This window comes from Podarcis vaucheri (genome assembly GCF_965113315.1).
Source record: "Podarcis vaucheri genome assembly, chromosome: 7".
NCBI lineage: Eukaryota > Metazoa > Chordata > Lepidosauria > Squamata > Lacertidae > Podarcis > Podarcis vaucheri.
In genome coordinates, this window is record NC_138765.1 from 76,013,645 (window position 1) to 76,041,065 (window position 27,421).

At 46.6% G+C, this 27,421-nt stretch overlaps 1 protein-coding gene across 1 annotated transcript; it reads left to right on the top strand.

Annotated features, from left to right (window-relative positions):
• Window positions 1-26: 26 nt before the first annotated feature.
• On the top strand, window positions 27-26,106 carry SDF4 (stromal cell derived factor 4). The gene is made up of 7 exons (XM_082230405.1): window positions 27-154; window positions 3,615-3,980; window positions 9,942-10,078; window positions 11,938-12,051; window positions 16,223-16,381; window positions 20,416-20,591; window positions 23,387-26,106. The coding sequence occupies exons 2-7, from the start codon at window positions 3,670-3,672 to the stop codon at window positions 23,561-23,563; spliced, it is 1,074 nt and encodes a 357-aa protein (XP_082086531.1). The 5' UTR covers window positions 27-154; window positions 3,615-3,669; the 3' UTR covers window positions 23,564-26,106.
• Window positions 26,107-27,421: the final 1,315 nt, after the last annotated feature.

The window sequence follows — 27,421 nt, forward strand, 5'->3', positions numbered from 1 at the left end:
AGCGGCGAATGGCGTTTCCTGTTTCCGGCCAGCCTCCCTCCCTCTGGCAGGCGCGCGGCGTGTGTCTGTCTGTCTGTGAGTGGGAGGCGGAGAGGAAGCCCCAGAGGAGCGAGGCGGGGCTGGGCATGAGGAGCCTCCGTGGCCTGCGGGGCAGGTATGGAGCCGGCATGGGAGCAGGGCAGAAGGTCACGGCAGCCTCTGAGCATACGCAGAGCGCAGGAGGAGCGAATTGGGGCGGGGAAGACAGAGTGGGAATGAGGGGCTTTGCCAGCTCTTTCAATGGATACCCTTGAACGAATTTTCCGTTTTATTTGTTTCTCCTGCATGCTTTTAAAAATGATTTATTATTATTATTATTATTATTATTATTTGGATTGTCAGCTACGTTTCAATTCAAGGGCGTTTGAAAACGATCCCAGCGGGATCGGTTATCGCGCCTCCTTAATTGCCGGTTTTAATACCTGCTTTGGGAATCATTTTTTGGGGTATCTGTGTGCAAACAAATTGCGGAGGAATAAACAGCTGTAAATAACGTTCGCGGGTGCCACGTAATGCCCATTTGGCGTTTATAAGAGAAGTTGGTCGCTTTGCGTGGCAGCGCTTGCACTTTGGAACTACCTGTCTATTGAGATCAAGGAGGCGCCTTCGCAGGGCTGCTTTTGGAAAAGTTATTGCTTATGCAGGCCTACCCAGGTGCTTAGAAAGTTAATGTTAAATTTTAAATTATTATAATTATTATTTGTTTAGTTGCTTTATGTTGCCCAGGGAAACCCAATGCGACATATAACCAGACAAATAACAACCTTCCCCATTCCCAACAGACGCATTAAAACCAAGGGGGACAGGGAATACATAATAATTTTAATCTGTTTAAAAAATTTAGCTTTTGTATGTTTTAAAGTAGGCTTGTGAATTTTTCTCGGCTTTAACTTTCTGTAAGCCACTTGGAGGAGTTTTTTTTTACAGTCAAGCAGTGTGTAAATGTTATGAAATAAATATCCACTGTTAGTGCTGCTACTCAGGGTAGACCCATTGAAGTCAGTGGGCACTGGTAATTTAGCTTCATTTATTTCAGTGGGTCTGCTTTGAATACAATCCATACGGATATTATTATTTTATTTTAAAAATTGATTCTTTGTGCATGAATAGACTTGTCTCTTCCCTGGTTTTACTGTTTGGTTGCTGGGATATTTTTTAGGTTGTTTCTCAAGAGCATGTGCAGAATTTATAGCATAGACAAAAAAAAAGGCATGTGAAGGGTAAAAAAAATCCTTTTATAAAAGCAACAACTGTTCCTGTTGGAACATTTGGACAGAGCACTTCTTTACTGAGCAGAACAGAAGTATAGTTCCCTTTTCCTTTTATAAGAAACATATTGCAAAGTGACTTTCCTATTTGGCATGCAAAAAATGTCAGGTGTATTAGAAGTGTCTTAACTTGTGGGCAATGAAAGAAGCTTTGTCGGAAACAAGTGACCCAAAAATCTGAATGGAAATGGCTAGCCAAACAGTGAGCTCTTATTTGGACACAATTCTAAGCCATACCATGGCTTGTTACCCAGCAGGAGTGAGGGAGAAGTGAGGTGCCCGCTACTTTATCAGAGTGCAGTAATGTGCTGTGCATTCACATTAAACCATGGATCGTTTTAAACTGTGGTTTACTATGCATAAGATGGGACTTCTCTAGTTTAGTCTTTTTCTTAATGTGCTGGAGTCTGTAAAAGAAGTAAGTGAAGCCTTTTAATAGACCCTGAAGCAGAAGACATACTTTTAATAGAGCTTGGGATCTGGGACTGAACTTCCGTTAATAGGGTATTCTCCTTACAAAGCAGAAGAACCACAACAGTTGGGGGGAAGAGTTAAAGCCTGCTCTGATGCCATTAATTATTAGCACCTGCCTGGTGAAATTTGCCTTTTAAGTGCACCTTGGATGCAAAGGGTATCCAACGTAGACCAGTTGGACAAGTTTTGAGTCTATTGGAATCTGTTGAGGGTGAAACATTAGAAGTTAATATGGCAAATTCTTCTGAGGAGCAGTGAGCTAGTGACACCTCTGAATATCGCTCATATTTATATTTCCAATTTAAAAAATGAGCAAAAGTGTGTGTGAATTGTGCATGAATTCTGTGTCATGGGGTGGGTGGGTGGGATGGTACACTGAGTAAAAGTACCAGTACCTACCTTTGTGGTTCTGACTTACTCCAGGAGCAGGGTTCGAAATTAGCAGGGTGCCAGACGCATTTTGTGCCTTAAAAAAATCTCCATTTGCGAGCACCTCAAAAAGTCTGGGTGCCATTTTTTGCACCTGGCTGACACTCAAGGATTACTGAAATGTATGTGCTTTGAAGCCTCAAAGTATATGTTAAGGAAATATGTTAATAGGTTTTTGGTTTTTTAAAAAAGACTTGTCAGAATAAATATATAAAATATTACCTACTACAAAAGTATTATTTATTTATCTACTACAAAATTAAGGGGCAGCATTTTGTTCACCTGACCGTAGACCAGAATGCGGAACTGAATTAGTTACATATTTATTGTAGTTATATCCCACCGTTTTTCTCCAGGGACCTCCAGGTGGTGTGCATGGTTCTCCCCCTCCCTTCCTCATTTAATCCCCACAACAACCCAATGAGGTAGCTTAGACTGAGAGGCAGTGACTGATCCAGGCTGAATAGGGATTTGAACCCTGATCTCCCAAGTCCTAGTCCAGCACTCTTAACTACTATGCTACATGGACTGCCTGGAGGGCCAGATCTTTATCTCTCCCCCCCCCCCCGCCCAAAAAATGGGCCAGTTTTGACAGGTGGTTGGTGTCACCTACTTGCCCGTCAGCTGATCAATGCTGAGAGCAAGCTCCTTTGAAGGTGTGCTGCTTTCTGCAGCAGTCAGCTGATGACCACCAGCAGCACACTTCCAAAGTCCATCTGCAGGTGTGGTGTTCTACTGCAAAATGTGGTTACGGCTGCCAACCTGAGACAGCTTTAATGGTGGTGTGGAGGAGTAAGACAACTTTGCAAGGTTGTCAAAGGTTACCTGTCGTACTGGAAAGAAGGGCACCTGGCTTCTGAATTCCAGTGGCTTTGGGCCACAAATGGAAGAGTGCTCTTGCACTTGTCTCCTGTTTGCAGACTTCCCATCACCATTGGCCTTTGTGGGAACCTAGGAAGCTGCCTTATGCTGAGTTAGATCATTGGGTGTTGCCAGCTCTGACTGGCAGTGGCCCTCCAGAGTTTCATCCCAGAGTCTATTGAAGATGCAGAGGGGTTCAACCAGGGAGCTTCTGCTTGCGAACCAGACACTCTGCCACTTAGCTATAGCCTTTTCGACAGGCATCTGATTGGTTGTTGGGCTAGGTGGACCGTTGGCCTGATCCAGCAGGGTTCCTGAATTCTTAGCAGGACGTTCGGTATGATCCAGCAGGACTGATCTTATGTTCTTAATAATTAGATGCTATGAAAATATTGCCCAAGGTTAAGGCAGTGGTCCACGTTTAGGACTAACTATCCAGAGCGAAATGTTGTGTCTAATGGGGAATTACTGAGCTCAGCCTCTGAGCTCATAAAAACCGCCTGGAAACAATGGATCATGTTCACCTGTTGGTTTTCCTCCCAGGGTATTCCATTGCCATACCAGTATTACAAGCTGCTGACGCTCAAGGGGAGGAGCGATGGTTTCGAAACGGGCCTTCATCTGCAGCCTGGGCTCCATCTACCTGTCCCTCCTCTTTGTTTTCCTTCTCATGGACGTCTATGCACGGCCTGCCAACAACTCTGCCTTGAAAGAGAAGGCGGCGGCTGAGAACAACGATGAGAACGAGATCCTGCCCCCGGACCACTTGAATGGGGTCAAGATGGAGATGGACGGGCATCTCAACAAGGAGTTCCACCAGGAGGTCTTCCTTGGGAAGGAGATGGAGGAGTTTGACGAAGATTCAGAACCACGAAGGAACAGGAGGAAGCTCATGGTTATTTTCTCAAAGTGAGTGTTGCTCCAAATTGAATTGAGGCAGATGCACAGAGGAACTTGGGTCCATCTAGCATAGACGTCATCAGCTCAGTGCATTCCAGATGTTTTGCAGCACCACGAAACGTTGGCCATGTTGGCTGGTAGGGCTGTTCAGAGTTGTAGCTTCTGCAGCGCAGGAAGTTTGAGAAAGCTAGTCTAACTCACTGGCTGTACCTGGAGATGCCAGGCCTTGGACCTGGTGTCCAATAGGGGGTTAAGCCATTTCCCTGATGTGATTCTTTCCACTGCAGGGATCCTAGAAGCTTCAGGGTGCAATTTAGATTGGGTGAGTGGTGTATGTTAACATCGACCAATGTCACCTTTTAATTTGGAGCTGATGCAATTGCTTCAGGTAACTGAAAAAGCGGGCAGTTCAGTCACCACTGTTTACTTGTATACCGCCTTTCCATAGCAAACCATGCCCGAGGCAGGTTACAACACCAGAGGATTTACAAAATTACAAAAACATAGCAAAGCCTAAGAAATCGTGAACAATGAATGAAAACATCTCAATAAGTATACAGCAAAGTTAAACCATCCCCACATAATTTATAATAAGGTCCAGCAATAAAGATTCAAAAACTCGATACCAAATAACAGCAAACATTGTTGTTGTTTAGTCGTTTAGTCGTGTCCGACTCTTCGTGACCCCATGGACCAGAGCACGCCAGGCACTTCTGTCCTTCACTGCCTCCCGCAGTTTGATCAAACTCATGCTAGTAGCTTCAAGAACACCATCCAACCATCTCATTCTCTGTCGTCCCCTTCTCCTTGTGCCCTCCATCTTTCCCAACATCAGGGTCTTTTCCAGGGAGTCCTCTCTTCTCATGAGGTGGCCAAAGTATTGGAGCCTCAGCTTCACGATCTGTCCTTCCAGTGAGCACTCAGGGCTGATTTCCTTCAGAATGGAGAGGTTTGATCTTCTTGCAGTCCATGGGACTCTCAAGAGTCTCCTCCAGCACCATAATTCAAAAGCATCAATTCTTCGGCGATCAGCCTTCTTTATGGTCCAGCTCTCACTTCCATACATCACTACTGGGAAAACCATGGCTTTTACTATACGGACCTTTGTTGGCAAGGTGATGTCTCTGCTTTTTAAGATGTTGTCTAGGTTTGCCATCGCCTTTCTCCCAAGGAGCAGGCGTCTTTTAATTTCGTGACTGCTGTCACCATCTGCACTGATCATGGAGCCCAAGAAAGTAAAATCTCTCACTGCCTCCATTTCTTCCCCATCTATTTGCCAGGAGGTGATGGGCCCAGTGGCCATGATCTTCGTTTTTTTGATGTTGAGCTTCAGACCATATTTTGCGCTCTCCTCTTTCACCCTCATTAAAAGGTTCTTTAATTCCTCTTCACTTTCTGCCATCAAGGTTGTGTCATCTGCATATCTGTTGTTGTTGATATTTCTTCCGGCAATCTTAATTCCGGCTTGGGATTCATCCAGCCCAGCCTTTCGCATGATGAATTCTGCATATAAGTTAAATAAGCAGGGAGACAATATACAGCCTTGCCGTACTCCTTTCCCAATTTGGAACCAATCAGTTGTTCCATATCCAGTTCTAACTGTAGCTTCTTGTCCCACATAGAGATTTCGCAGGAGACAGATGAGGTGATCAGGCACTCCCATTTCTTTAAGAACTTGCCATAGTTTGCTGTGGTCAACACAGTCAAAGGCTTTTGCATAGTCAATGAAGCAGAAGTAGATGTCTTTCTGGAACTCTCTGGCTTTCTCCATAATCCAGCGCATGTTTGCAATTTGGTCTCTGGTTCCTCTGCCTCTTCTAAATCCAGCTTGCACTTCTGGGAGTTCTCGGTCCACATACTGCTTGAGCCTTCCTTGTAGAATTTTAAGCATAACCTTGCTAGCATGTGAAATGAGTGAAATTGTGCGGTAGTTGGAGCATTCTAAGCATCCCCAAAATTAAATCTTCACCCCAGCAAAAACTGCCAACCAATAGCCCACCCTCATAGTCTCCAGGTCTTGCAGAATTCTCAGCCCTACAATAGTCTTTGCCCTCAGCCAGTGTCTCTGAATGAGGGAATCAGCTGTGAGTGTGCAGATGTCACTCTGTCCAGCCACCTTTGCTTGAGAATAATTTATCACGTGTGTCTGATGCGGTTGGGTCGGTAACCACTTCCCAGACATCCTGTCTGCAAATTAAAAGGTTTATTGTTAAGTGCATCGCAGATAAGCAGCCGGCAATAATGAATTCAAAAGCTGATTAGAGCTCTTGCCGGCCGATTAGTGACTGTATGTCATTCTGGAGCCCCCTATCCCTCCTCCCTTCTCATCTCAGAAAGGGCAGGTCACAAGAAGTTTGCCTGCCTTTGCCTTGACCTTGCAAATGATCTTGTGCAAAGGGCAAGCACTTTTTATTTTCCGGTATCCCCTTGGGAGCAGAGAGAGGAAATTTGACCAGCCAGATCTCAGGAAGCAAATGGTTTTTTTAAAAAGAGAGAGAGAGGAAGAGGTAAATCTCAACAATTGGGGTGAAGAGTGGCAGGGATCTTTCCTGAGTAAACACAGTATATAAAATATAAAATTTCCAACACAATTCATGGTGGTTTTTTTTTTAAAAAAAACTCAGTATAAAGGGTTACTGACATTTGCTCTCTGATTTCATATTGAGTTTTTCTTTTGATTCATGCACTGGTCAGTAATTTATGTGGGTGTGCTCAGCACAGTAGTAGAATTGAACCCCTTGGTTTTAAATTTTTTTGAATATATATATATATATATATATATATATATATATATATATATATGCAGGTTTTGGTGTCTTCGGGTGTCTTCCCGTGTAAGAGTTGGGGTGTCTGGGCGACGTTTCGACGAGGTCTCACTCGTCATCTTCAGGCTGGTGCTTTCGGCTTCTTGTTACTGGAACAGAGCAGAATCTGGTGTTTGAGTTCCTATAAATACTGTTGAGGGGTGTGGTGTATAGCCTCCAACGTTCTGGGCAGAGAGGAAGTTCCTAGATTAGTGTGCCTTTTCTTCTTTTGTTCCTTAATTACTTGAGGGATATCTTGAGTGATTTCATGAGTGATATTCTGAATACCACTGGGTGGGTCATTAAGTGTAGATTAGTTGCTAAAGCTTTCGTGTCTTGACCTCTTGAGCTTGTGAAGAGTTTTTCTGAGAAGATGGCTGTGCTGCATTTAGTTGTGCTCTGGCTTGGCTTCGTGTATAGGGGCGAGCTGTGGTTTTGTGCCTTGTGCCAGCCAGATCTGTGTAGGGATTGCAGGGGGGTGCAGCATCCGGAGGTGCCACTATAGTTTGGCTACTGGATGGAGTCTGTAATATGTCTGTGGAGAGGGTCTGGGTTTGGGTCTGGTGTGGTTGATTGGTGACGGCGTTCTGTGTGCCTCTGGTTCTGGTGTCGGTTTTTGTGGGGAGGGCTAATTTCCAGATGTCTGGCAGGCGGGACGTGTCGTCACGCTTGTTCATGTTGTGAGGGTGTTTCTCTATCTCGATGGCTTCCATGATTATTCTCTTGTGGTGATGTTCCATGTTAAAGAGCAATTTGGAATCTGCAAAATTAATTTCGTGTCCTGTTTCTTTCATGTGTTGGAAAAGAGAGGAAGTTTTTTCTTCTTTTTTGACGGCATTCTTGTGTTCTGCGATACGTGCATTTATTCGTCTGTTTGTTTGTCCAATGTACGTGGCTGGGCAGACTTTGCAGGGTATTTCATAGACCCCTTGGTTTTCCAGCTGGATTTTGTCTTTTGGGTTTCTGAGGATATTGGCTATTTTTTGGTTGGTGCAGAAGGCTGTTTTGATATTGTGTTTATGGAGGATTTTGCTGATTTTGTCTGTAGTGCCCTTGATATAAGGAAGGAGGGCCATGCCATTGTTTTCTTCTGTGTCTTGGTTTTTGGGGGGTGTTTCTTTTTGGATTAGCTTCGTAACCCTGTTTTTCTGGTATCCATTGGCGATTAACACATTTGAGAGATTCTGTAACTCAGTTGTCAAGTGGTCTTTGTCAGCCAGGCGTTTGGTTCTGGAGATGAGAGTCTTGGCTACGGAGTTTATTTGTGCAGGGTGGTGGTGTGATTGTGCATGTAAGTAGCGGTTGGTGTGTGTTTTTTTCCGGTAGATAGTGTGTCCTAGGGAGCCATCAGGTTTTTTGTAGATTAGGACGTCAAGAAAGGGGAGTTGGTTGTTGTCTTCTATTTCCATAGTGAATTGTATTTTGGGGTGTAGGCTGTTGAGATGTGTGAGGAAGCTATCTAGTTTTTCTTTCCCGTGTGGCCAAATTACAAAGGTGTCGTCAACATATCTGAGCCAAAGTTTGGGTTTGTGTTCTGACTTGTCTAAAGCATTGGTTTCAAAGTGTTCCATGTACAAATTTGCGATGACCGGTGAGAGGGGTGATCCCATAGGTGCTCCTTCTATCTGTTTGTATCTTTGTCCATTGTGGATGAAGTACGTGTTGGTTAGGCAGTGGTTGGTCAGGTCCAGGATGTATTTGGGGGGGTTGTATTTGTTTTGAATGGCTGTCAAGGCTTCATTAATGGGCACTTGAGTGAAGAGAGATACAACATCGAAGCTCACAAGTAGGTCATCGGGATGTAGGTATTGCTTCTTTATTGTTTCTATGAACTGGAAGGAGTTAGTAACGTGTGAAGCGATGGATTCTGCATAGGGCTGAAGTTGCTTAGCGAGAAATTTAGCGAGATTTTGTAGAGGTGAGCCTATGGAGCTGACTATTGGTCTGAGTGGTGTTCCTTCTTTGTGTATCTTGGGGAGACCATAGAGTTTGGGGCATCTGGATGATTTTTCTCTGGGGATGATTCTTAGCTTCCTCTCTGCCCAGAACGTTGGAGGCTATACACCACACCCCTCAACAGTATTTATAGGAACTCAAACACCAGATTCTGCTCTGTTCCAGTAACAAGAAGCCGAAAGCACCAGCCTGAAGATGACGAGTGAGACCTCGTCGAAACGTCGCACAGACACCCCGACTCTTACACGGGAAGACACCCGAAGACACCAAAACCTGCATTCCTGTACCCGTGAAAATCTACGAAAGCATATATATATATATATATATATATATATATATATATATATATATATATCGTCAAAACATTTTAAAAATCCATTCTCAAGGTTTTCAGGAGGAAGCCTTTTCCACATGGAAAATCCCAGGGATTTAATCTGGCACCAGTGAGCTTAGATGTTCCCTACATGTGCTCCAGTCTTTGATCTCCAAGGGTGACTAGATCCAAATGCCACACAGGTTTTCTTTGTGGCCAAGTAGAGGCTTGAACCGCAGTTATTCTGGCATCAGAACTAATTGTCTTTCTTCCATTCCGCATAGATTAGTTGACTGCATTTCTATCCCACCTTTTTTCACCCAAGGTGGTGTACATGGTTTCTCTCTCCGGCTCCCATTTTATCCTCACAGCAGCCTTATGAGGTAGGTTAGTCTGAGAGACTGTGACTGGCCCAAGGTCACCCAGCGACTTTCATGGCTAGACAGAGATTCACACACACACACACACACACAGTCTCCCAGGTCCTAGTCCAACATGCCCTTCACCTCTGGAGCTCTAACTTGACTCCTTTCCTATCTCTGGGAGCCAGTGTGGTGTAGTGGTTAAGAGCAGTAGACTCGTAATCTGGTGAACTGGGTTTGATTCCCCGCTCCTCCACATGCAGCTGCTGGGTGACCTTGGGCCAGTCACACTTCTCTGAAGGAGGGGAGGAAGGGAAAGGAGAATGTTAGCCGCTTTGAGACTCCTTCGGGTAGTGATAAAGAGGGATATCAAATCCAAACTCTTCTTCTTCTTCTCAGCCCCACTCGCCTCACAGAGTGTTTGTTGTGGGGGAGGAAGGGAAAAGGAGAATGTTAGCCGCTTTGAGACTCCTTCGGGTAGTGATAAAGCAGGATATCAAATCCAAACTCCTCTTCTTCTTCCTCCCTGCCACAGAGTCGACATCAACAAGGACAAAAAGATCAGTGCAAAGGAGATGCAGCGCTGGATCATGGAGAAGACAGAAGAGCACTTCCAGGAGGCTGTGGAAGAGAACAAAATGCACTTCCGGGCCGTGGACCCCGATGGTGATGGTAGGAGACGGATAGATGGGGCAGCTTCGGTCACAAAAGGAATTGTCATGGCATGTTTCAGCGCAGCACAGGCAACCTGGTGCCCTCCAGGTTTGTCGGGTTCCAGCTCTCACCAGCCCCAGCTATCATGCCCAATGGGCAAGGGGGATGGGAGCTGCTGTCCAATGCACCTGGAGAGCAACAGGTTGCCAACCCTTAGTTTACCAGCTGCCAGGCAGCTGCATGGTGTGCATGTAGCGCAAGAAGCATCCATGCAGCCCACCAGCCATACAGTTGTCTGCCAGGGGCTTCCTGGGCCAGGTAGGGAATCTTTTCCTGCTGGGGAAACAACCTGTTGATGAGCTGGGAATGACCAGCGCCAAAAGTGGGTTTGCCACCTCCTCCTCTCTGGCTTAGTGTCCTGCACAGACGAGGCTGGAGAGACGTGGGGACGTCTCTCTCTTACATGTGCCGAGATTTGCCAAGGCACAGTTCAGAAAACCCTTTTTTCTTTCTTGACCTTACTCCGAACTGCAGTGCAGGCGAGAGCCTGGGGTAAGGGCTGGTGGAGAGTCAAGGCCACTTGCTCCTAGTAGACCAGCGAGTGGATTTTGGGGGCACCTTTGGGGGCCAAAATACCCAGCTGTTGGGTCACCTTAGGCCTGGTGGGTCACATTGATGCAGGCACACTCTCGTTTCTGTTAAGGGGAGGGACAAAAGTGTTGGTGTTGACCTTTAAAGCCCGAAACGGCCTTGGCCCAGTATATCTGAAGGAGCGTCTCCACCCCCATTGTTCAGCCCGGACACTGAGGTCCAGCGCCGAGGGCCTTCGGGCAGTTCCCTCACTGCGAGAAGCTAAGCTACAGGGAACCAGGCAGAGGGCCTTCTCAGTAGTGGCACCCGCCCTGTGGAACACCGTCCCATTAAGTGTCAAAGAAATAAACAACTACCTGACATTTAGAAGACATCCGAAGGGAGCCCTGTTCAGGGAAGTTTTTAATGTGTGACATTTTAATGTATTTTTAATCTTTGTTGGAAGCCGCCCAGAGCGGCTGGGGAAACCCAGCCAGATGAGCGGGGTACAAATAATAAATTACTATTACCATAGCTTAGTGGCAGGGGACCTGCTTTGCATGCAGAATGTGGCATCACCAATTCAAAATAAAGAGGTGGCAGGAGAGCTCCTTCCCCAGTGTCCTGCAAGTAGGACTTGGCACAAGAGCCCTCTCCCCTCCTGCTGCTTCCAGCAACTGGTATTCAGAAGCATGACTGCCTTTGACTATGAAAGTAGAACACAGCCTTCAGGGTTAGTAGCCAATGACAGCCTTATGCTCCGTGAATTTGTCCTCTTTCAAAGCCTTCCACATTGATGGCCACCAGTATACCTCTTCTGGGAGCAAGCTCCGTAGAAGAAGAAGAAGAGTTTGGATTTGATATCCCGCCTTTCACTCCCTTTAAGGAGTCTCAAAGCGGCTAACATTCTCCTTTCCCTTCTTCCCCCACAACAAACACTCTGTGAGGTGAGTGGGGCTGAGAGACTTCAAAGAAGTGTGACTGGCCCAAGGTCACCCAGCAGCTGCATGTGGAGGAGCGGAGACGCGAACCCGGTTCCCCAGATTACGTGACTACCGCTCTTAACCACTACACCACACTGGCTCTCCGTAAACTCTCCATAGTTTAATGGCGTTCTGTGTGACGTGCTTTTTTTTTGTTTGCCCTGAATCTTCCAACGTTTAGCTTCGGTAGATGTCCCCAAGTTCTCGTGTTTGGAGAGGGGGAAAAATCCTATATCCACTTCCTTCATGCCATGCATTAAAAAGAAAAACAGTTTTTGTCCGCTTGGATATTCTTCCTTTGAATTGGTTCCTTTTCCCCCCTAGGTCACGTGTCCTGGGATGAGTACAAAATCAAGTTCTTGGCAAGCAAGGGGATGAACGAGAAGGAGGTGGCTGAAAAAATCAAAAACAACGAGGAGCTCAAAATAGACGAGGAAAGTAAGTGGCGCTGGTTTCTTTCTCTGCCCACCTCCCACAAAGACCACATGAAAACTGTCATGTTCTGCCTTCAGTTCCTGGAATGGGTTGAAATGCTTGCCTGGGCACTGAGTTTTAAAGTAGACAAGATCTCTGCAGATTTTACTGGTTAATAGCTGGGCTGCTCATTTTAGAGCAGCGGCACATAAAATTTAAAAAAAATCGAGTAAACTGATCCTGCTCTTCCTTCAGAAAGCTCAGAAGAGGGTACATTGTCATCCTGCCCCCCCCAAAAAAAACTAAACACCTTATGCTTGCAACAATCCTGTGACTGTGAGATGATAGTTCAGTGAAAGTTTCCCCAAAATGTAGTCAAGGAAGCTTCCTGCGACTTGTGGTGTCTGAATTGGGAAGGGACCACAGCTCAGTGACAGAGCATCTGCTTTGCCTGCAGAAAGTCGCAAGGTTCCTTTTCCTTCACATCTCCAGGTGGGGTTGGGAATGTCCCCTGCCTGAAATCCCGGAGAGCCACTGCCAGTCAGTATTAATATGGAACAGTAGCATAAGATGCTGTCTGCACTATACATTTGAAGCTGTATCATGCCGCTTTAAGCAGCCATGGCTTCCCCCAGAGAATCCTGGGAACTGTAGTTTAAGGGTGCTGAGAGTTGTTAGGAGATCCCCTATTCCCCTTTCAGAGTTTCAATTCCTGGGCAGAAATATTGATCGTTAAGCCACTCTGGAAATTGTGGCTCTGTGAGGGTCTTCTGAGAACTCTCATCAACCCTAACAGACTACAGTTCCCAGGATTCTTTGGGGGAAGCTAACACAGGGGGAGGAAAGGAGCTCCGCACTTAACCGTTCTCAGCGGTGTTCATCCACCCCATGGGCTTCTGAGAGTTCAGCAAGCATTGCCCTCCCCGCCCCCCCCACACTTTACAACTGTAAGAGCTAAGATCATGCATCTTTTAAGAAAAGATTCTCTGGAAGCTGAATTATCTGCCCAGTATCTCAATTGCCTGCAGAGGAGGCAAGGGGTTGAGAATAGGCTAACGCCACTCACTCACTCACTCTACTGGCAGGAAGGAGACTCTTTCAGAGGGGCTACCCAAGTGGGCTGCACAAGAACTCTTTGCCAAGCTCAAAGGGAGAAAAGGAAGGGATTGGGGGGATTTCTCCTCATTTGCCTTCGGATGAGGAAGCGGGAAGCCAGATCGCTTGAGCTGGATGGCCTGGGTTCTCCCCGCAGATGCCTGCATTTCCTTCTGCAAGAGCGGGGACTCTGAGCACCCAAACAGAGGGGTTTGGGGAATTCATTCTGTGCTACTGCAGGATTACAGCGCACACATAGCAGTTGTATCTTTGTGGCAGAGGACACACTTTTCATACAAAGGTTGCCCGGTTCAGTCCCTGGGTAGGGCTGAAACCCCAGAGAGCCCCTATCAGATAGTGTATTCTGAGCTAAAGGAACCAGCGCTGTAGTCTGGCTTGGGTTCAAACCAGGGTCAGGTTACAACAATCCAGAAGTGTGCGATAAAGCATTTTCTGGTAATCGGTCTGTGTTCTTTTGACACAGTCTGATAAACACAGCCTCCTTTCGTTCCCTTTTCCCAAACCAAAACATCCCAGATCTTTTAACCCTGCTGCTTTTTCTTTTAATTTGATTGTTTTAATTGCCCACTTTTTTTTAAGCACCTTTACTCTTTCCGTGATACCCATTCTAAGATGGAACAGTCAGAACTGTACTCTATATAAAGCCATAGAACTCTGAATGCACCCTGCCCTTAGCAGCTGTTTCACGATTTCTAACACTTTTATTATGAATAGCATCCCTGTGTCGACTGGCGTTTCTGCCAGGGCTCTGAAACTTATTCATTCATTAGATTTATTCTACCGCACTTTCTCATAAGATCTCAGGGCAGTTCACTGAACGCATTGACCACGTGAACTGCTAAACTAGAGACATGTCCTTTCACAAAGTTCACTTCCAGCAGCATTATTGACCAAAGCAGTATTTCTTTGGAGGAGCGTATCGCTAGAAGTGGAACAGGCACGGTCAAATTTGAAAACACGCACACGCGTACGCAAGTATATTGTGCCATCCAATCCCAAGCGAGGCTGTTGGCATTTGTTGCATGCAAGCCTTTAATCTCATCCGCATGCATTACGCACACGCTGCCTTAATCAACTGTGTCTTGAGCAGTGCGCCATATGGAGCAGGGAAGCCCATCTGCTGCCACTCCAGCATGAAAGGAAGCCGGCTGCCTCCTCTCCAGACTCTTCCCTCTTCCATATCGCTCCCCTTAGGGGTTTGCCGTTGCTCATTTTGCCAGAGCCGCTCGGATGCAAGAAGCTTGCTGGAGGCGTAAGACACTCCTTAAAAGACGGAGCTTAAAAGTCAGTCTTGCCCAGAGCTGATCCGCACCACAGATTTGCAGCACACCAGCTCCCCCAAAGAATCCTGGGAACTATAGGTAAATTAACAGTGGGGCTGTGAATTGCAACTCTCTTGGATGGGAAGCTACAGTTCCCCAGGTTTCTTAGGGTGGAGTCATGTGCTTTAAATGGTGTGGATCTGTCCTTCGATGCATAGGCCCCCTTCAAACATGGACCAGGGAGTGTGGCTTCCAGGCCTCCTCACCCAGCCCAAAGGCATCTTTGGGGAGACCTGGAGCTTTTTGAGATGCTGCGTAGCTTTCTGTTGTTATCTCGTCCCCACTTCTGGAGAGGAGAAGGGAGAAGAACACCTTTATAAGTTATAATGCATATGAACCCTCTTTAATCAAACCCAGGCCTGCAAAGAAGTTAGCCATCGTAGTCAAGTAGTTATCTCCTACTTGGACTACTGCAATGCGCTCTGCGTGGGAGGTGACCCAGAAACTGCAATTAATCCAGAATGTGGCAGCTAGACTGGTAACTGGGGGTGGCTGCCGGGACCATATAACACCGGTCCTGAGAGATATGCATTGGCTCCCAGTACGTTTCTGAGCACAATTAAAAGTGTTGGTGCTGACCTTTAAAGCCCTAAACGGCCTATGTCCAGTATACCTGAAGGAGTGTCTCGCGTCTCCACTCCTATCGTTCAGCTTGGACATTGAGATCCAGCGCCGAGGGCCATCTGGCGGTTCCCTCATTGCGAGAAGTGAGGTTACAGGGAACCAGGCAGAGGGCCTTCTTGGTAGTGGTGCCCACCCTGTGGAACACCCTCCCTTCAGATGTGAAGGAAATAAGCAACTATCCTATCTTTAAAAGACATCTGAAGGCAGCCCTGTTTAGGGAAGTTTTTAATATTTAATACTGTATTGTTTTTAACACTCGATTGGGAGCCGCCCAGAGTGGCTGGGGAAACTCAGTCAGATGGGCGGGGTATAAATATATTATTATTATTATTATTATTATTATTATTATTTTATTTATTAATATTTAATACTGTATTGTTTTTAACACTCGATTGGGAGCCGCCCAGAGTGGCTGGGGAAACTCAGCCAGATGGGCAGGGTATAAATAATAAATTATTACTATTATTATTATTATTTATTAATTAAAGCAATCCACTGCACTAATAAAAAAGGAAATAAAAGGCCCCGTCTGCACCATTCACAGCCATGGCTTCCCCCAAGGAATTATGGGAAGTATGGTTAATTAAGGGTGCTGAGAGTTACGAAATCCCTGTCCCCTTCACAAGCCTTTAGTTCCCAGTGTTTCCTGCTAAAAGTGGTTGGCTGTTAAATCATTCAGGGGATTGCAGCTCTGGGAGGGGAATAGGGGTCTTGTTAAAACTCTCTGCTGTGGTGGTCAGGTGCTGCTTGCGGACCTCTCTTTGGGGCTTCTGGTTGGACACTTTGAGAGAAATATGCTGGACGATACGGGCCATTGGCCTGACCCAGCAGACACTTATTTTGTTCTTAGGCCAGGGATGAAGCCTGGGACCTTTTGCATGCAAAGGAGCTGTCCTGCCACTAAGGTAATGGCTACTTCCAGCATTATAGGGCATATATCAGGGTTGGGGAAATTCCAGTCTGCAGGCTACATTGGGTCAGTCTTGATCTTGTTGATGTTTTTTTTTAACAATGCTATTTCACAAGAAGAAAAGCTTTGCAATACGTATTCAAAACTTGCAGATCAAATTTAAAGAGAATGTGATTTTTAAAACGGAAAGAAAGAAATCTGTTTGTCTGTCCCTGATCTGTAGCACAGGAAGTCCTTGACAACTTGAAAGACCGCTGGTATCAAGCCGACAATCCGCCCACGGACCTTTTGCTGAATGAAGAAGAATTCCTGTCCTTCCTTCACCCAGAGCACAGCAGGGGAATGTTGAAGTTTATGGTGAAGGAAATCGTCAGGGATCTGGGTATGTTTCCAAGCCGTCACGGGCAGAATCTCATGAAAACTTGACCTCATCCCTGCTTACTAACGTTGCTGGAGTGCCTCCTGGAGAGATGTCCGATGGGGATGAGATCCCGGAGGATGCGGAATGGTTACTCCTGTGGGCTGCTGGTATAGTGGGCAGAGGGAGACTTGGGACACAGAGAGGGGAGTGTGGGTTGTCTCCTGTGAAAGGTAGCATTGGGCACAGAGTTGCGGAAGGGCCATAGCTCCCTGGAAGAGCATCTGCCTTCCATGCAGAATGTCCGGGTTCAGTCTGTGACATCTCCCACTAGGTCTGGGAATTAAAAGCCCCGAGAGCCGTGCTGCCAGTCTGTGTAAACAATAATCAGCTAGGTGAGCCAATAGTCTTTCTTCATTCCAAGGCAGTTGGCTATGTTCCCAGTAAAGGAATAATAATAATAATAATAATAATAATAATAATAATTTATTTATTTATACCCCGCCCTCCCCAGCCAAGACCGGGCTCAGGGCGGCTAACAACCAATAATAAAAACAAGTTGATTAAAATACAATTTAAAAAACAAGATTAAAATACAACATTAAAACATTAGGATGCAGCCTCTTCACAGGAGGAGAAAGGAAAAAGAAAGAGGGGGAGGGAATCAAACTGATTCTAAGCCAAAGGCCAGGTGGAGCAACTCTGTCTTACAGGCCCTGCGGAAAGAAATCAGATCCCGCAGGGCCCTGGTTTCATGAGACAGAGCGTTCCACCAGGCCGGAGCCAGTGTTGAGAAGGCCCTGGCTCTGGTTGAGGCTAATCTGACTTCCTTAGGGCCCGGGACCTCTAGGGTGTTGCTATTTATGGACCTTAAGGTCCTCCGTGGGGCATACCAGGAGAGGCGGTCCTGTAGGTACGAGGGTCCTGGGCTGTGAAGGGCTTTAAAGGTCAAAACCAGCACCTTAAATCTGACCCTGAACTCCACCGGGAGCCAATGCAGCAGGAAAAGCCCTGGGTGAATATGCTGCCATGGCAGAGACCCTGTGAGGAGCCTCACTGCAGCATTCTGCACCCGCTGGAGTTTCTGGTACAGCTTCAGGGGCAGCCCCCACAAGAGAAGGGAGTTGGTCCCTCATCCCCATACCATCCCGACCCAGCCAGAGGACCTCTGTCTTCGAAGGATTTAGTTTTAATCGGCTCCCACGAAACCATCCAGGGCCCATAGTTCAGGGGCAGAGCATCATCTTCTCATATAGTCAATCCCCTGCAGCTCAGTTGGTTAGAGCGTGGTGCTGATAATGCCAAGGTTGCAGGTTCGATCTCCATATGGGATGGCTGCATATTCCTGCTTTGCAGGGGGGTAGACTAGATGATCCTCAAGGTCCCTTCCAACTCTACAATTCCATGATCTCCAGGAATGTCTCCTACCTGAAATCCTGGAGGGCAGCTGCCAGTCACTGCAAGCCAGAGCTGAGGAACCTTTGGCTCTCCAGATGTTCCTGAACTCCCATTGGCCCCAGCCATTGTCCAGGGTTGATGGAAGTTGTTCAGCAACCTGTGGAGGGCCACAGGTTCCCCATCCATGCCGTAGGCAGTACAGTGATACCTCGGGTTAAGTACTTAATTCGTTCCAGAGGTCCGTTCTTAACCTGAAGCACCACTTTAGCTAATGGGGCCTCCTGCTGCCGCCGTGCCGCTGGAGCACGACTTCTGTTCTCATCCTGAAGCAAAGTTCTTAACCCAAGGTACTATTTCTGGGTTAGCGGAGTCTATAACCTGAAGCGTAGGTAACCTGAAGGTAACCCAAGGTACCACTGTACTGAGACCTGTGGTTTCACTGTGTGCAAGGCAGATTCCTACATTCCAGTTTCCAGCTTTTGGAGACAGCTTCCATACCTGTTGAAGTCGAAAGGGCAGCTTTCAGGGATATTTTCATGGGGTGAAGGAGGCAGACAAGTTTTTTTTAAATTTGTCAGATGCAAGGGGGGGTTACAGCCTCCATGGCAGAGCCATGATGTGGCCTCATTTGGTGGTCTTTGTTCCCACAATGCATCTGGGGCTGTGCTGCACCACGCCATGGCTTTCGGAATGAGGGATTGCGGGAGAATACGGCAGCCAGGCTGGCTGCCACGCTGCTTCAGTGCCTGCCGTGAAGGGCAAGCTAGCGCTTTCCCATTGCAGAATCCAAGCAGGCAGGCAAGTGTATCTCGGTTCAGCGCCAGCCGCGTCATAATCTGCGGCTGAAGACAGCAGCCAAGCGGAGCACGGGCAGCCGCAGGGGGAACATGGCTCTGTCTGCTGCCTGGCCCTCAGCAACTGTCGCCTGAGGCTGTGGCCTCTTGGGTAGATCCAGGCCCATTGAAGAAGCTGGGGATATTCCTTCAGAAGAAAAATAAGAGTTTAAAAACACTTCTCCCTCTTCTGGCCACCTGCCACACCTGTGAAACTCTTAAAAATTTCACCTCCTTTCCAGAGATAATAGAAATTTCACCTCCTACATTTCTCATGTAAAATGGTTAGAATTCCAAGTAGGGATTAATTAATTGTTGTAGCACCCTCCTTGGCCAGAAGGTGGCACCCTAGTCCACCTCTTGGCTCCAGATCCCACTGGCTCACTTGCATTACCTTGTCTTTGTCTTCTATGGAAAAAGTTGCTACCCCCCCCTCAAGATTACTAGATTCTACCCAGCTAAATTATGCTTCTGAAATTAATGAACCTAAGTTAGTCATGTCTGTTAAGATAACCCTACTCTGAGTAGGACTAGAATTGGCTTGAACTCTAACTCTAAAAAAACTCTTTAAAAAATAGCATAGCAAATATAACAAAAAAAATAATTGTCAGCTTGCATTATTAATAAAAGAAATCCAGCCAGCCTGACGTGAATTCTTATATTAATATAAGCTGTTCTGTAGGTTGTATCAAACTAAGCTCTACACAAAGTAGACCCACTGGAATTAGTGGACCTAAGTTAGTTGTGTTCATTAACTTCAGTGAGTCTGTACATAGTGAAATTAACACTGGGTACAACCCTATATCTCCAAACAGAGGTGGATGATTATAGGATATGCATTCGAACCTAGTTGTTGCATTTTTATCTTTTCCTTTTATCCATGGAGCTTTGGCCAGCATTCATAATTCTGTACCTTCTGTACCTTGCTGTGAAATTGCAACAAACCTTAAATTTAAACCAAGGGTTGCTGGCCTCCAGATGTTGTTGAACTGCAGCTCCCATCATCCTTATCTAAATTAGCCTGTTTCCGGGGATGATGGGAAATGTAGTCCTAAAACCACTGGAGGGCCACAGGGTCCCCCCAGTGCTGGTTTTAAGGCAAGAGGGAACAATTTAACCCGGATTTACTCTGAGGAGAGCGGATTTGAACTCTGGTCTCCCCAGCCCAAGTTCCAACTCGCTATTCATTGGCAGAAAGTATATTGGGCCTCTGGGTAAATGCCCACCTGATAGGCAGAAGCGGTGAAGAAGAAGAAGAAGAGGAGTTTGGATTTGATATCCCACCTTATCACTACCCGAAGGAGTCTCAAAGCGGCTAATATTCTCCTTTCCCTTCCTCCCCCACAACAAACACTCCGTGAGGTGAGTGGGGCTGAGAGACTTCAGAGAAATGTGACTAGCCCAAGGTCACCCAGCAGCTGCATGTGGAGGAGCGGAGACGCGAACCCGGTTCACCAGATTACAAGTCCACTGCTCTTAACCACTACACCACACTGGCTCTCGGTGATGCTTCCTTTGCAAATATTCTTAAAGGTTACTGTCCCAGTCCAGTTTACAACCTGCTGGAAGCAATGAGCTACCTACACATCATACATTTAAAGCTCCCCGCTAAAAAAGTAAAATAAAGCTTCTTGGGAACTGTAGCCACAGAGCAAAAATCACCAGCACACTAAACAAAGCACAGTTCCTAGGATTCTTTGAGGGAAGCCATCCACTTTGAACATGTGGTAGGTACCTAGTCCGGAATGGTGGGACGTTGGTGGCAACTCGCATGCTGAATTCTGCGTGTCCTGTTATTTTTACTGTCAAACGCTGTAATCTTTGCAGATCAGGACGGTGATAAGAAGCTGACCCTTTCCGAGTTCATCTCCTTGCCCGTCGGCACCGTGGAGAACCAGCAGGCTCAGGACATTGATGACGATTGGGTGAAAGACAGGAAGAAGGAGTTCGAGGAAGTCATTGATGCCGACCACGACGGCATCGTCACTATGGAAGAGCTGGAGGTGAGTGTGTCCTGGGAATTGGCTGTGGCTGCATATGCTCAAATTGCGAACTTTTTCATGTATCTTGGTTGAAATCCCATGTGAGAGGCACACACACACTGTTACATGTCCCCCGCTTCCCCCGTTGCCCTGATCCTTTTTTTTAAAAAAAAGAAATACAGATTTTTACTTTAAAAATAATTAAAAAGATATTGTGCAATATATATTTCCAAGGAACACTAAACAAAATATTCTATATATACACAACGTTATGCACTTCTGAGTTTTTATACCGTGAACTGCCTTGTGATCCTTAGAAGAAGAGTAGTACAGTGGTACCTCGGGTTAAGTCCTTAATTCGTTCCAGAGATCCGTTCTTAACCTGAAACTGTTCTTAACCTGAAGCACCACTTTAGCTAACTGTATATTTCATTAAATTTCCACAAATTTCAATACATAATAATTTTTTTCGTCCTTCCATTCCATTTCCCGTAGTGTGTTTTTTTTAAATTCTATCTCATTGCTGTACCCTGTGACTTCCCCCTTTTATATCATGACCATAATACAATCATCTCTCATTATTTCTGTTGCTGGTAGTTCAAATCCTCCTCGCGAATTCATCACGTTACGATATTTCTCCAAAAAAAGAGGCCTCCATTCTTCCATTTAAAAAGAGGCTACCGTTCTTCCATAAATGAAGGGCGGTATATAAATTATAATACAGGAAACTGAACTGTATTGTTATCTCAAATTAGCATCCAACTTTTTTTTTTTTAAAGGCAAAGTTAAGATTAGAATTATAAAGCTGCATCTAACAGTTACCAGGTTCACAGTGTCAAGTGATGTTCTGACCTTTAATCAAGCTTATTGATTTCTGAATTCTGAAAAAGCTGCTTCCCACCCCCCACCCCCTTGAAACAAGCAGGCGCACCCCCCTGCTGGTCATGCACCCTGCTCCACAAAGAATTCAGATGCCAAAGGGAGATAAAGAGCTCTACCTATAACTTCCTACTGTCTTGCATCTGAGCTGTATCGCAGCAGGTGATCAGCGCCGCCGTGGGCCCCCTTCGCTTCCTGAGACGTTGTTTAGGAACGAGGTTTGCTTGGTGCTCTTTCTGACGTCACTTTAACCCTTTCTCAGTTCCACCTTGGAAAAAGTGAAATTAGCGCACTGTCTGTCACGGAGGCAGTTAGACCTTTTTCGGCTATGTTCTGAAACAAAGTTTTGGGTATCTGAACCCTGGGCGAATCTGCACATTTGTGTCCTTCCATAACAAAGCTCTTTGTGTTTCGGAGAAGGGAGACTCACAGCAGGAAGTTTGGGGACTTTTCTGAAATAAATACTTTCTGATAATGTGACCCTGAATCTGATAAAGTGTTTTCCTGCAGACGAGGCCACTGAGGCTGTGGCTTAGGGTTTCTTGTATATCTCGCCGTACATTTCATTTTGGGGGTTTAGTATTCTGAAGAAAAGAAAATCTTCCGTACGCACAGATTTTTTTACTTATAATCAAGTTTGTCTCCTCTTCTCAAGCTCCACACCAAAGACAGCCAAGTTCTGCAAGTACACCACATCAGAAGCAGAATTAACTCAGTCCAGATTTTCAGATTAGTGGTACCTCGGGTTAAGTACTTAATTTGTTCCGGAGGTCCGTTCTTAACCTGAAACTGTTCTTAACCTGAAGACCACTTTAGCTAATGGAGCCTTCTGCTGCCGCCGCGCCGCTGGCGCATGATTTCTGTTCTCATCCTGAAGCAAAGTTCTTAACCTGAGGTACTATTTCTGTGTTAGCGGAGTCTGTAACCTGAAGCATATGTAACCCGAGGTACCACTGTATCAGGTTGTGTCCAGTGTCGGTCCTACTCAGAGTAAAACTCAGAGTTCTAGAAACACACCTCAGATCGAGATGTGGTTACTACTGACCTGTCCTGGTACAGCGAAAATCAAGGCTTGATTTTCTTAAATCATGTGGGAAACAGCCTTATACAAAGTCAAAGCACTAGACCAGCCAGAACAAACCTCTGTTTTGGCGGTGACAGCAGCTCTTTCAGAGAGGCCTTTCCTATCACTCAACAGCTGATCCTTCTTACCAGACATGCCAGGGTATTTCAACCTGGGTCATTCTGAGGTCCAGCGCTGAGGGCCTTCTGGCGGTTCCCTCACTGTGAGAAGCCAAGTTACAGGGAACCAGGCAGAGGGCCTTCTCGGTAGTGGCACCTACCCTGTGGAACGCCCTCCCACCAGATGTCAAAGAGAAAAACAACTATCAGGCTTTTAGAAGACATCTGAAGGCAGTCCTGTTTAGGGAAGCTTTTAGTGTTTGATGATGCATTACTGTATTTTAATATTTTGTTGAAAGCCGTCCAGAGTGGCTGGGGAGACCCAGCCAGATGTTGTTGTTGTTGTTGTTGTTGTTGTTGTTGTTGTTCTGTGTGCTAGTCAGGTCCTCTGCCAGTTACGATAACTTCAGCTAATCCCCTTTGTCCAGAAAACTCTGAGTAGCTATGCAAGGGCACCCAGCTCCCTCCCATCCTGCCTCTGGCCAGTTTTTGCCAATGCTGCTCCAAAGTGGCCCTCCCCTTCTGGCTTGGTTTTGACGCAGCCATTTTACCAGTCCATCGTCGGAGGCAGCAGCACTTCTGAACCTCAGTTTCTGGAAACTACAGAGGGGGAGGAGAGTGGTTTTGTACTTGGGGCCTGCTTGATGGCTTCGCACAGGGTGGCTCCTGTGAGAACAGGATCCTGGACTAGACAGGCTGTGGCCGGATCCAGCAGCCTTCTCTTACGCCCTTTGCTTTCTCTCTCCCTTCCCCAGGAATACATGGACCCCATGAACGAATACAACGCCTTGAACGAAGCGAAGCAGATGATTGCCGTGGCCGACGAGAACCAGAACCACCACTTGGAGCAAGAGGAGATCTTGAAATACAGCGAGTATTTCACCGGCAGCAAGCTCATGGACTACGCACGAAATGTCCACGAGGAATTCTGAGGGCTTGGCCCGAGAGGGGCTCTCACACACACTCTCTCTTTCTCTCTCTGTCTCGATGCACCTTCTTGCTTTCCCCCAAAAAACAAAGGTTACCTTTTGCTGCTATATCTGTGTTCTGTGTGTATACAGTGCGGTGTTCTAGACTTACTTTTTTATTTTTGAACGGAAGCCGTCCACAAATGAAAAAGAGCTACAGCTCGCTTGCCTTCGAGAGGAAAGTGCTCTCTGATTTCTACAGGGAAGGATCCACACCAGTTCTTGCCTGTGCTGTCGATCGGCAACTTCTTTTTATTTCCCTCCTTCAGGACACTCGGTTGTACCCTGCAAATGCCACACCCAGTTGTTCTGCTCTACTGTTTGGACTTTGAGAAGGCACCTTTAGTATTTGAGGACCATTATCTTTGCCTGGGGGCTGGGTGGGGGGGGGGCGAGGAACTCACGGGCTCCTTTGTTTGGTTTCGCATTGGTTTGAAGTTTCTGTTTTGGTGATTGCAGCAGTTTCCCACACCCAATACATCCTTTCAAACCAGTATTGGGTTCCCTTTGCAAGCAGCCGGATGGTGGGCCAGTTCTGGGTTAGAATGCAGACTTTCCCCCAGCAAAATTAGCAAAGTCAGCCCTTCAGTGGATTGTGTCCTTCCGCTTGCCCAGGCAGGAGCCCACATGACCAGCTGGTCCAGCACTTTCTCCTCTCCTCCCTTTACTCTCCGTTTTCCTCCTGGCTCAACACACGCCAAAGCTCAAGCGATCCTAAGCCACAATGCAGCAGGCTTCAAGGAACAACAATATCTTGCATAGATTTAGTGCCTCGTGCCAGGACACTCCAGTGGCTGCTTCTGCTGGAGTTAATATCACACAAGTCTCACGAACAAGTCCCACTCGCATGCCAGCTGAGGCGTTCTTTCCTAGGCAGCAAATGTCTCAACAGAGGCATCTCTTCAGGGACCTAGGCACACGGGCGTAACTACAGTCTTCATGGCTGAGCTGCTCACATGCCAGCATCTCGCACTGCGCTGCCTGTGGAAGAGGCAACACTCAGCGTTTATTGGCTGGAGTTTGGCAGCAGCTCCCCTTGAAATCAAGCACTCCCCCCCCCCAGCAGATAGACCTCAAGAATGTTCTCTTGCTCACGGACAAAAGCACCATGAAAGTGCATTTTAACCATCTGGGCCGATCACAGCCCAAGTCACTGTGCAGGGAGGCAGAGGACCCCTTCCAATGGACAGAAGTCCCATCTCGAGTTGTATAGCACGACAGATCCAGGGGGAGGACAATCCAGTAGCAAGTTCCCTAAGCAGGCAGGCACCAGGGACACGGGCTGCTTTTCTAGAATGGGGTCTAGGGGTATGTTTGAACAGCACCTGCTTCTCGGTTAAATAGAGGTGGGTGCACCTGTCTCTTAATAAAAATGATTTGTTTGAGAAAAGAAAATGTGCAAGCGCAGGTTGTCAAGGAGAGAGCTGTGAGCGCTCTTTTATATTTCAGCAGTGCCTGAGAGTTAATACACTGCAAGCAACAAACGTGCCCCTCATCCTTGTTCGAAGATGGAATAAGGGTGGGTCGGCGCCTCTGGCATTATCCCAAAATGGGCAGCAGGATATGGTTAAGCTCTAAACCGCAGCATTCATTAGGTACATACTACCTTGTCATAGGACCTAAAAGGGGTATCACATAATTGTAGAGTTGGAAAGGATCCTCAGGATTATCTAGTCCAACCCCCTGCAATGCAGGAAGATGCAGCTGCCCATACAAGGATCGAACCTGCAACCTTAGTGTCATCAGCGCTGCGCTCTAACGAACTGAGCGATCCAGGGTAGCTTCAGAGGCACCAGTTTGTTCCGTACTCCTGTGCATGCCCTGTTAACCTGCGCTTGGAGGGTGCACTTGTTTATATAGGCTATGCAAACCCAAGTTGCCTGGACCGTGGTGTCAAATCGGTGCCCGCCACAGAGAGTTTGCTTTATGCCAAGTATAGGTGCATGCTTGGGAGCCGTTCAGGATGCAGTGGTGCAGGAAAAGTGGGTGGAATCCAGCTAGGCTGAGGCAGAGGTCTCATGAAGATCTCTTGCTAGCAAAGTGGAGCAGCCCAGTGAACCCAGAACTGCGAAAAGTGAGAGTTGTAACCAAGAGACTTCCTGGTGTGTGTTGGATCTGACACAAGGGTAAGCTTAAGGAGAGGGCTGGAGGAAAGTCATCAAATCATAAAAAGTCACAGGTAGTGAATTGGAGGGAGATTACAAGTGAGTCTCTGGCCGGTCAAAGCTTAGTCGGATGATGGAGTTGTTCCTCAGGAATACATAAATTCAAATAACCCAGTTACTGGTGGAAGACTTTCTACAGGAAGACTGAACGATTCCCTTCTTCAGGTTCAGAAGTTGCTTCCCTGATGAGGGTTACGTTCATGAAGGTTTCGATTTTCATTTAAATGGGTTTATTCCGCTCCTGTCCTTTATACAGAAACACCAACACAACCCTGTTCTTTTAAGAATTGCAGCTTAAGGTGTCTGATGTTACCCTCTTTAATAGAATGTAAATACATGTAACTGTGTGTGTGTTTTATTATTCTTTCAAACACCCCCTGCTTTATTTAAACAAGGAACCTGTGGTCCTCTAGATAAGATTGCTGGATCCCCATCAGCCCCAGCCAGCATCACCAATGGTCAGGGATGTTGGGAGTTGTAGTCCAGCAATGTTTGACGTGACATGGCAAATAAGGACAAAAGGATTGGGAGGGAGAAGGAAAAAATGCAAGCCCAGGCACCAGTTCTTAAAAAGTCACAGCTCTTATTAGAACCAGCTGGGATTGAAATGCTTCATGGAGCCTAATATGTTTCATCAGTTTTTAATTCTCAGTTTTAAATTACTGTAACGTAACCCATTCTGGGACCTGCTGGGGAAGGGCACATCATAAAAATTATAATAATAATTTGGAGGGGTTCAGGCTTTCCATCTTGGGACTAAAGGCTCCTGGGAAGGGGGAAGAGCCAATCAGAAAGGAGTCTCCCTGCTGTGTCTCTGCATGAGTAGCTGTTCTGCCTTCTGTTAAGACTAATTAAAACAGGGGCTGCTGTTTACACATCCAAATCACATCAGCCATGGCCAGCATGACTAATGGTTGGTGTTGACATGAATTGGGAGTCCAGCAACTTCTGGAGGGCTGCAGATTTTCATTCCCAATTTTAACAGCTTGTATAAATGCTTTAGGGGGTGCTCCTTTGGGCATATGGGGAAGAAAAGCACACTTGAGTGATGAGTGCATGCAGAGCCTCTGCACTTGCTACTGTTCAGGTGGGAAGAGATGGGGGTGGCCGTTTTCTGCCTGAGACTCCAGTGAGCTGCTGCCAGTCAGAGCGGTAGATTATCCTGGGCAAGAGGGTCTGATCTAGCAGGCGGCATCTTGTGTTATTGCTATGACTCACTGCTTTGCAATTGTCTCCTGGCTGGCTGCATACAGCAGCCTTGCTCTGTATGGTACTGGTTTTAAACCAGTTGCCCGAGTGTCTCAGTGCTCGTGGGTTCACCTGCAAACTGGAGAAACTTGTGGAAGTCTTTTTCACATGCACCACAACCCAAGTACACATTGCAACCTGTCAGCTACCATAGGATACTTCTTTCAAGCTTATCTCCAGCAGAAGGCAAGGTGACGCAGCAAGCACTACGTTGGTGAACCCTGGTGAGCTTTCAAAAAATGAAAATGCAGAGGAAAGGGGTCAGGGAGGTAAGGTTGAGTCTTTTAAATGCCAGAGGGAGCATTCAAAAAGATGGCGCTGTTCCCTCTCGGGAACACGCACTGGGCAGTCCTTCCTTTGGGTAGCGCTCCTTATCGATGTCCCATGAATGGTTGTAGCTCAGCGGGAC